This window comes from Falco naumanni, chromosome 1 (assembly GCF_017639655.2).
Source record: "Falco naumanni isolate bFalNau1 chromosome 1, bFalNau1.pat, whole genome shotgun sequence".
Classification (NCBI taxonomy): domain Eukaryota; kingdom Metazoa; phylum Chordata; class Aves; order Falconiformes; family Falconidae; genus Falco; species Falco naumanni.
Genome location: NC_054054.1, coordinates 113,202,566 through 113,212,956, shown reverse-complemented (window position 1 = coordinate 113,212,956; position 10,391 = coordinate 113,202,566). Strand labels below are relative to the sequence as shown.

The 10,391-nt window shown below is 42.4% G+C and overlaps 1 protein-coding gene across 3 annotated transcripts; it reads left to right on the top strand.

Annotated features, from left to right (window-relative positions):
* Positions 1–2,589: 2,589 nt before the first annotated feature.
* Positions 2,590–10,384, top strand: TEKT1 (tektin 1). Of its 3 annotated transcripts, XM_040579021.1 has the most exons (9): positions 2,590–2,786; positions 4,579–4,907; positions 5,736–5,979; positions 6,360–6,525; positions 6,802–6,930; positions 7,370–7,513; positions 8,769–8,991; positions 9,614–9,810; positions 10,080–10,384. In XM_040579021.1, exons 3-9 carry the CDS (start codon positions 5,790–5,792, stop codon positions 10,237–10,239), a joined length of 1,209 nt encoding a protein of 402 aa, XP_040434955.1. In that variant the 5' UTR covers positions 2,590–2,786; positions 4,579–4,907; positions 5,736–5,789; the 3' UTR covers positions 10,240–10,384. The 3 variants fall into 3 exon arrangements, with proteins under 3 accessions (XP_040434955.1, XP_040434947.1, XP_040434964.1); XM_040579013.1 differs by lacking the exon at positions 4,579–4,907; XM_040579030.1 differs by lacking the exons at positions 4,579–4,907; positions 6,802–6,930.
* The last annotated feature ends 7 nt before the right edge of the window (positions 10,385–10,391 follow it).

Here is a 10,391-nt window from a genome sequence, read left to right as displayed (position 1 = left end):
TAGGTAAGTGTTTGGCCAATTTAGGCCTAGTAGCCAATAATTAAATAAAGGAAGTTTTATACAGTAAAATTATTGCCAATTCACCAGAGGAAGTTTACATCCTTCCTGTAATTTAGCTTGTTTTCACAGCTACCCAGAAGCTATTTGTACAGGTTTTCTAAAGTCTTCTCACTTCAGAGGTGGTGGTGAAGATACTGAAAGGGTTAAGGCCCTGAAACCAAGGAAGATGTTGTGAGTACCTTAGGTACTTGGTTCAACAAAGAGGCTCTGGATGGTTGTAAAAAACGGGGGGACCAGGATAATCTCATGGTAAGACAACTCAGTCTTGAGAACCCGTACACAGGACCACAGAGATAAGAAAGTTTTAAGGGAATGGCAACAATAGCCTTGAAGGATATGGTCTACTGATCCCAGAACTGAGTTTGCACAGAAGTAAAGGTCAATCGCATGCACAGTGAAGAAGACTACAAGCCTTCCGGCCACTCAGAGACCACCGGGGAAGATGACTGCACAGGTGGACCAGACATTTGCATATATTGAGTTCCAGGAACCCTCATGAGTTCTCTGAAATCTTATGAATATATATAACTTTGTGGTATATGATCTCTAAAGGTTTGCCAGATTGTTGGAGCACTTCCGGTGCAGCTATGCCCAGTGCAACCCCAGCGTTGCACTAAAGAATAGCTTACTTAATTAACAGTCTGCGGTTACTGAGTTTTATTACATCGGCCTCCTTACCCAGCCGCAACTAGCTTCCCGCTTTGTGAGGTTAGAAAGCAAGGAGGTTTGGATGCTGCTGATCTTTATATCAATACCTGGTACTTGCCAGCAAACTTAATAGCAGGGGAGTGGAAGACTGTAAGGTGATTGTAACTGCGGTGGTTTGCTTCTAAGAAGAAGAAGGAGGTGGAGATGTTGCTATGACATAATTTTAGAAAAGCCTACAGCTTTGTGCATTAAGAGTCCGATCTACGTGAATAACTTCGACTACTAGATTGTATGATTAAATTGAAATTAAAGTATGTAATATGTGCCCCCTGCTGGATTTTCGTAGTATTTTTAGTTTTAAAATGCAGAGAGGGTGTGTATGTAAGACAGTAAATGTGTTTGGCATGAGTGATAAGAGAACATACATTAAATCAGCAAGTATATGTTTTACACAGATGGACTGTTTCCTGGCTTTTCTAATGTTTCTGCGCTGTATCTAAAATTCAGTACTAAGGTGGTTTACTGGCAACTCGATCCTCATTTTAAAGGCTAGATCAATGTGTTCTGTGCAAGATTTTCAAAGTAATCTCAGCAGTGACATCACCTACTTTTTAAAATTACATTTGCATGTAGCTTCCCACAGCAGGGAAGTCCTCCTCCTTGAAAGTACAATAATTGGATGGCTGCTTTTCATCACATCTCCATTTGTGTGACATTTCCACTCAAGTGTTTCATCTAAACATATGCTCAAACCAGTGCAAACTCTTGGATACAGTAGGTATAAAACTAGCCTAATATGTCATTAAGTTAAACTTGGCCTGGCTTACAGCGATAGTTTTGAAATGTCCAAAATAAAAGTTGGCATTGCTTTATGTGAGGTGCATTTAAAAGCCATTTTTGGCTATGCTAAAATAGCTCTATGTCTAGATGAAGCCTCAGTGGAGTTAGCGTAGAATCAGACTAGTTTGGGTTGGAAGGGACCTTTAAAGGTCACCGAGTCAAACCCCACCTGCAATGAGCAGGGACACCTTCCACTAGACCAGGTTGCCTGGAGCTCGGGAATGTTTCCAGTCATGGGGCATCTACCATCTCTCTGGGCGGCTCGTGCCAGTGTTTCACCACCCTCACAGTAAACAATTTATTCCTTATATCTACCTTAAATAGACCCTCTTTCAGTTTAAAACCACTCCCCCTTATCCTGGCACAACAGGCCCTACGGAAAAGCCAGTCCTGGTCTTTCTTACAAGCCCCTTAGGTCCTGGAGGGCTGCAGCTGGGTCTCCCAGACCCCAGCTCGCTCGGCCTGGCCCTGCTGGAGGTTATGCTGGACACTGGTGCAACATCTGAATTCAGACCCATTGTTAGTCTCCTTTGCAGCGTCAGCAACAGTGAAAGCAAGCAGTTACCAGCTCAACCTACAGCATTCTCCCGGTTTCATGCACGCTCACAGCGGTCAGGATGACAGTTTAATACTCTAAAGAGCGAGACTATCTATGGTATTTGTAATGCATTTAATAAAGGCCACGGCAGCACATTTGATGTGGCTCTAACCTCACGAATGCTGGCTACTTGAGACTCCTCCTCAGAGAAGAGGAGGTGTTTTTCCAGACTCTGAGGACTTTGGCGACTTCATCCACAACGAACCCGGTTTCGACGGCCAGACAAAACTCACCAAGGTGCAGAACTGCTCCTTTGTAAAACCCTCAGCAAAGGCGCAGCTGCGGCCGTGGCACGAGGACAGCGCGCCAGCGCTCCGCCCGCGCTTGGCGCGCGCCGCGCGGGAAGGGCGGTGCCGCTGCGGCGCGAGCTGCGGCCGTTGGCGAGGCGCACGGGGCGCGGCTGAGGCGGCAGCCAATCGGCGGCGGCGGCGGCGGCGGGCGGCGGCGCCGCGCGGCTCCGTCTCGTCGGGGTCGTTTTGGCCCCTCGCGGACGGCTGGAGGTGTTCGGGGGCTGACGAGCCTTTTCATGCCTTTCTGAATTGTCCTCGTCGCTGAGGTGATTTTTCCTCCGCTGTCAGACGCGCACCTGACACTAGCCTCAGGAAGTCTACAATGATTTAACCCCTGAAAATCATTTGAGGTAAAACCAAAACTTTCTTACAGTGTATAATTAATATTGAAAGCTCAGTTGTCAATTTTGTTTGAACAGTTTTAAAGGAAATGATCTTTTATGGTAGACTAACAAGGACAGGTTCAGGGTTGGTGAGGACAAATGAATTACCTTACGACGTCGTTGTGCACAGGTTGGCTCAGGACAGCGTCAGACGTTGGGTTCTCAGAAGAAAAGTGCGTGAAGGCCCATGCGTCTCAGCACATCTTGGCTGTCCGTCACTTGGGGATTCCTCGGCTCTTGAAGTGCTTGAGCACACTTTCCCAAACATCAGGCGTGCATGGTTCTCGGCCATCATTTAGATAGCTCGGCATTTCAGTTTATTATGAATCCTTTTGTCATCCCTCTTTAATCTGCTCCTATTTCTAAACGCCTTAAAAATGTTACTGAGAGATAATATTTTGTGGAAGATGACCCATATGCAGCATGATACATGTTCTGTGACTCACGCTGCCCGAAGTAAACCTCTGTTCAAACTACCTTTGAGTTCAGATCAACTGAAGTCAATGGAAATCTTTTGGTTATTATGGAAATGGCTCCAGTTCCTGATCCAGCTGTTCATGTGACAAAAACTGCTGTTCTCAGCTATCTTTTTTTAGCTTGTTATGTTAAGAGTCTCTTAAAAAAATAATACTTATTAAAGAAAACCAAAAACTCCAAACCTAGACCAACATGGGGGGCAAAATGTACAAATCAAGGGACAGAAGTATTCCTCTCTTGCAGAAATAAGTGGCAGACTTCATATGTGCAGTACCACATAAATTGATTTACAGGCCTGCCTCAGTAGTGGTCTATGTGATTGATTCTGATCAGTGTTCAGCCTAGTCATTACTTTTTGCTTTGCCTCGTGAGTCAGGAGCATGCTGGGTGTCTGTGACCACAGTTTTCCATCCTCCTGCGTCAGTTAGCATATGTTGTTCCTTTTCCTTGATTGCCTTGCACCCCATTCTCTGTGGCTTCTGGAATCTCTAGGTCATTCTCCTCTCAGGCTAATGGCTTCAGTTCTAACATCAGCTGTGTCTTCTGAAGCATGTGTTTTTGTTTGGCTAACTCTGAAATACCTGCATTTTTCTATAAGACAGTGTTTCTTCAGCTGAAACCCCTTTTTTGCTCCTCTGGAGTAGGTGCAGATTTCTGTTTACACGGCACCAGGCATGAGAGGCACTGTAGTTACCAGTTTTGATGTTTAGCTACTGTTTGAAATTAAAGATCATCAGCAGCTTTCTCTTCCTAGCTGTCACTCACTGTATTTGCAGCCAACAATTACAGTTGCTTCCAACTCTTTTGTCTTGGACCAGCTCACCTTCTTTTGACCGATGCTGCTAGCTCCTTTATCACCTTATTGGGAACTCTGAGAAACCCTGCTCTGGTCTAAACTACATCAGGGCTATACAGATGGGGCATAGTTCTTTTGTATCCTTCATTTATTATGTCTGGCTCCCAATCTTTGTTTGGAGATTATACTCTATATAATCATATAATTGTTTATAAGTTTTTATTTATTTATATTACATAATTAATATAAAATAAATAATCATATAAATATACAGAATATACCAGGAAGAAATATGGTTGCCACAGAGACAGAGCATACTGCTAAGGGTGTTTTATGACTGACATTTCAGAGAGCTATATACTTAACATGCCTTTCATTTGCTTTCACAATTTTTACGCATTTCTGCATTGAATTGATCAAAAATTACTGCCTGAAGCTGTGGGAACTATCACCATTAATGTACAAAGAATGCATTTTTATTTCCAGACAGATCTTAACCAGGCATGGGTGAAAAAAGCACCGCTGACTTGTGTGTGCTCTGCATCTTCCACCTGGTGCAATAGCAAAAGCTTGCTGGAGACAGTGCTACTGTTCCCATAGCAACTGGGTTGTTTACCTTCCATGCTGTTCCAAGCTACCTCCTGGAACACTTGGTCGCACATTTAAAAAGAAACTGCTGCTGCTGCTGCTGTGGAGACCGAGGCTGGAAGATAGCTGGGAGCAAACCCCAACCAGTGAAGGGGAACTGAGGATTGGCACGTAGCCAGGGTTTGACCCTGGCAGCAGTCCAGGCTAGGAGCAGTATCGGCCAAGAGGTGCGTGAGGGAGAAGGGGGATTGTTTAGGTGTACCTGTGCTGGAGTGTGGGCAAAGCTGTGTGTGGCTGAGGAGCATCTGTGTGCATTTGGGGTGAGGAGTTGCCTCAGGAGCACTGGACAAGCATAGTGCAAGCATAGGAAATTCGATAATCAAACTGCTGTGACTTTGCATATTGTCTTCACCCTACATTAAACCAGTGTCCCCAGTACTCTTTGTTCTTTGTTCTGCTTTAGTCTTTCCTAGGCTTTTCCATTTCTTCATTTACCTGCTCTATTTCCTCCTTCAGCTTTTCAGGTCCTGTTTTTTTGTTTTTTTTTTTTTTTTTTCTTTCCCTAATGACAATTCTTTTTTACAACCTAGATTTCATCTGTCTCTCCAGCCATATTCTTAAAATGTATTTACTTGTCCAGTCTGTGGGAGACTATTTATCCTTCATATTTGTTCACCTTTCTGAGTTTTCTGTGACTGTCTGTTTAGTAATTCTGTCCTTCCTCACAGGTCTCCTTTTCTTTCCCTTCTCCCTCCTATGGCAGACAGTCCATCTTTTCCTCTGAGTCCCACTTTCAAGCCTCTTTCTCTCTCTCCTCTTAGCTTCCACTCTCTAATTCTTCTGTTTCTTCATTTTCCCACTCCAAACTTTCTTCCCCTCCAAACTCTTCCCCACACAGCAAAGTCTTGGGGAGTCTTGAGCAAGAAATCTTTTCTTTTCATACCTGTGTCATTTTGCAGGTAAAAGGGGCGGGAGTTTTTCTTAGGCACATGGACCTGGCTTCTGCCCTTCTTGCTTCTTTCTGCAGCCAAATGTAGTACTATTCCTATTTTCAGGTTCCACATTCTAAGAACTAACCTGCATTACATGCAGAAACTTTCCGAAAAACAATGGCCAGGTTGTTGCAAACTCCACCCAAGTTTCATCCCTCAGAATGGGATATTGCAAACAAGATGCAGTGTGCCAGTACAGAGTCTCAGAAATCCAGGTCAGAGTGCATGATAGCTGAGAGTCAAAGGCTGCTGGATGAAATAAAAAAGACAACTCAGAAAATCCAGAGTGGTGTCAACAAAAAAATAGGTAAGCCCATGTGTTCTGCAAGTCTCAAGATGTGTTACTTATTTGAGCTATAAGACAGACTTAAAAATTAGTCAATATCAAATAGGAATATATGTTAATGCCATGCTCTCTGTTCTCATGGAAAAAATAAAAAAATATTTAAAAAAAATATTTTCAGGCAGATTCTTTATTTTACAACAAATAAATTACTTCTCCAAAACACACAGAAAGCTATTTCAACCAGACCTCCTGACACAGGGTTGCAAAACTGTCTCCCCACATCAGCTTACAGCACTACAGGCATTCCACTATGGAAGAAGTATTTTTAGCTATATCTAAGATGTGCTCTGGCATATAAGATGGGTTTGTATTAATACTTGTTTGCAATTTTCATTCTGCAGAACAGAGACGGGAAGAAATTAAATTCTGGAAACAAGAATTGGACAAAAAACATGAACAAATTGTTCATGAGACAGAGGTACTGTTGACTTTCAAGACTAGGCTGGAGAAATCTTTGGAGAGCTGCAAAGAGCCACTCGTCATTGCCCAAAAGTGTCTCCTGAACAGGTGAGATGATTAAGAAGAAAAGCATTCAGGGAGGGAAAAATAACCCTAGGTAATGAGCCTTTAACAAATAATAAAAAAGGCTGCAAACTAAGGGCCTGCCTGCCTTTGTAGTGGAGTCACAGTCTGATTTAGGTATTTCAACACCAGGAAACAAAGGCCATAAAGGAAAAACTTCCCATGTGGCAGGGAAAAGCCTTTGATCTGGAAAGATGGGCTTGATCTTCTGTTAGCTGCAGGCATTTGAACAATGTGGCTGATGTTTTTTTTTTTGTTTAGGCAGAGGCGAGCTGGGATTGAATTGGTGCATGATGAAGTGGAACAGGAACTGGTGAAGGAAGCTGAAGTCCTTCAGGGGGTTATTGCTTTGCTTGGACGTACATTGGAACAAACCAATGAGCAAATCAGGTGCAGACGCAAAAAGCGTAACTGAACATGGACACCCATAATCCTGAGAAGCTGTAGGGTCAGGCTGAGCATAGGTTCAAAGTTACCTTCAGTGCTAAACAGTTACAGGAGGTTAGCCCTAATTCATACCATTGGATCAGTAATGGTGAGAAAGTTCTGTTTGTTAGAACTCAAAAGTATTTGCACATGATCCCTGGTCTTCTTATGATCCAGTCTTATGCCATGAATTCCAATAAAAATTGTACCATCAATTTATATGGAGGCAGCTTCATGCTCTAGATTTGGAACATTGGAACATTTGGGGACTTTTCAACTAACAGTTCACACATGAAGAATTGCGTAACAGCATTTGTATTACCTAATGCATGTATGTGTGCATGTTAGGGATGCTTGTGAGTGCCTATGCTTTGCCTTAGAGTGCAGGTTTTTCTCATCCTAGACTAAACCGATCAGCAAAATACAGTCTGGAAATGGATCTGAAGGACAAGTTCACAGCTTTGATGATTGATGATTACTGTGCTAGTCTGACAAACAACATTCCTGATACCAGATATGCTGATAATGCAGTGAAAATTGAAGGAAAGTAAGTGGTTATTTAGTTCAATGAACATACGATAATTATACAGCTAATATAAGCTGTTCCACTAATAGTAAGATTAAAGTAATTTTGTGTAAAACAGACTATATCTGTCCATCACCTGTCTCTTTTAGATTGTTTTTTATACTTCTGTCAATCACTCTAGTATCTGTGTAATGCATCTGTGAAATAAGCCACAATAATTGTGTTTCCAGTGACCTGCAGTTCACTGAAAGTTTTTGAGGCTCACAGTTAGCTAATGGAAAATTTCACACGTTGTTTAAACCCAGGATGGATTTATTAATCTAACTTCTCCTCTCCAAGGGTGTCCTAGTGGGGAGAACGCTGGACTGGGACATGAGGTGTGGAGTCAGTTTCCGACTCAGTCATTAACCTGGAAAATGCACCTTTTCTGTATGGGTCAGTTAGTGTGAATGGTTTAGATGGAGAAATAGTTACCACAGAAAATGGGGTGGAAAGAGGAAACATACTGAGAAAGCAGTGTGTGTGTGGGACAGGACACGACTAGCTCTGCAAGAACTGACAAACTTGGAACACCAAGAAACTGACAGATCTTGCTGCTAGCATGCATTACCACCAGGTTGTGTAACTCAGACCACTCCCAGCATGGTGTGGGCTGCTACATGCAAACAACAATTACAGCTTTTTATATCCACACAATGAAACAATGAAGCCTCTAAGGAACTTCCCAAATGCCTGCCTGCAAGCCACTGGTGCACAGTTATGACCCTCTAAATCTGGGAATACAGTTGGGGATTGGCTTTCCAACTACTGTTCCAACCAGTTACTGTAAGTGACTGTCTTATAGGTGGTAAATTGTGTGAGAGAGTAAGTGAATGTTTTTTGTGAATAGTTACTTGCTATTATTAGTAACAGCTGAATTATATTAGTAATAACAGCCTAATTAAGGAAATGTGTTCTAAGAAATATTGGCTGTTATCTGTGTTTCCCCCACAACTTAATTCTTTATTGGGGAAAGGAAGGTTATAAAAAAGTTCCTCTGTGACTTTAGCAAATTTGTTTCCATCCTACCCTTGTGTAATTCATTCTGAAATGTTTGTGACAGAGAGGGTTTTTGGTTTGTATCTGTACAATTCCCAGTAAAACTGGCCCTCACTGGGATGTGCTGCAGTTAATAGTACTGCTTTGTTCTTGGGTTTGTGGAGTACTTCTAGATTTATGAAGGCACAGAGTGCCTGATGCTGCCAGTTGATGACCTTTTACTTTTAATCTCTTTCAGTTTTGTGAGCCCTGAAGACTGGATAGATTTCTCAAACATGAACATTGAAAAGGCCAACGAGCAGAGAAACAATTCTTTGGCACTGAGGGCACTGATTGACAGCATCTTCTTGCAGACAGCAAATGACATGCGCAAGCAATGTGAGATGGTGAATGTTGCATTTAGAAAAAGGGTGAAGGAAGTCAAGGATGCCAAGCACAAGCTAGAGACACTCCTTGCAATGGTAAGTGGTAGGGGACAGTCAGTGAAAAAGTGGAAACAATGGGCTTGGGTTATCTACCAGTTTTCTCAACACAGTGGCTTGAGCTACTTTGCATTAAGAATTTTACCTTTGCAATATTAGTGGCCCCTGCCACAGTCCACCCCGCCAATTAGTCTTAGATTTTATTTTCTCAGCTCTGTGTGCACCATTACGGAGGTGAATTTCTGGAATCACTCACTCGATAGAAGTGTTGCTGTATACATCAGTAAAGCCGGAATTTCCCTTGTGATTTTTAGTTACATGTGGATCCTACAGAATCTTCATGATTGTGATATAAGAGTCCAATAACTTATAAAATCAGGGTTAATGTGTTCAAAATTTGATACATGAAAAAGGAGTGTTAATACTAAAAATAATTGCTGAGCATTAAATCTCCAGTTTCAGTAGGAACGGTGTCATCTGCTTTTCAATGAAGGACTCATAATCCTGGCTGACCTCTGTAAAATATCCGTTGATGAAATAATGTCTTAACGTAACGGGATTTATTGTGATTGTTACTACAATAACTACTAAAGAAGATGTTGATGATTTCACCCATTGTAAGAGACAGCATGCAGCACTTCCTTCTGTTGGATTTGTTAAGGTGATAGATGAGACTGCCTCACAGGAGAAGAACATTGCAGCCTTAAAGAAAGCAATCGCTGATGAAGAAGGACCTGTTAAAGTGGCTCAAACCCGCTTGGAATCAAGAAACCATCGCCCCAATGTGGAATTGTGTTATGATACAGTGCAATACAGGCTGACTAGTGAAGTTCAAGAAATTGCAAAAAATATTCAAAGGCAAGTGGAAATGAAAGAGGGGGCAATCTGTGGTATAGATTACTGGGTTAATTCAGTGAGTCACAGTAACACTGGATCCCAGCTATTCTCCCTGAAAGGCTGGGAAATGCTTTTCCCTTAAGGGCAGGACATTTTAAGGGAAGCTGCATGGATATTGTTTCCCTGTGAATCCCCTTCTGTCTTTTTTTGCTCGGTATTCTTAGCCCATATTAAAAAAAACACCAATCCATGTGTTTTCAACTAATGTCTGTCTGTATTTTCTCTGTTAGATTAAAGGACACACTGGCACAGGCCGAGACAGAGCTGAAAGGTCTGAGCCGTCGACAGCTTTCCTTGGAGGAGGAGATCCAGGTCAAGGAGAATGCACTGTACATTGACGAAGTGCTCTGCATGCAAATGAGAGAGTCCATTTGTATTAACAGCTTCTGAAGCCATCACACTGGGAGACAGTGTGTGCCTCAAAGAGCCAGCTCCTGCTGAAATTTTATTGATGAACCTCCAGATTCATTGGTTTGGCTCAGTGTTGTCCTGATTCTAGTTGTGCAAGGTAATTAAAACAGACCTAGTACTTCCAGCTATCT

Excerpts from the sequence above, each read along its gene's own strand:
- TEKT1 (XM_040579013.1), top strand. The coding sequence starts at position 5,790 with ATGGCCAGGTTGTTGCAAACTCCACCCAAGTTTCATCCCTCAGAATGG. Across the intron at positions 6,526-6,801 it reads CAAAAGTGTCTCCTGAACAG|GCAGAGGCGAGCTGGGATTG; the intron begins GTGAGATGATTA and ends TTTTTTGTTTAG. Across the intron at positions 7,514-8,768 it reads GCAGTGAAAATTGAAGGAAA|TTTTGTGAGCCCTGAAGACT; the intron begins GTAAGTGGTTAT and ends AATCTCTTTCAG.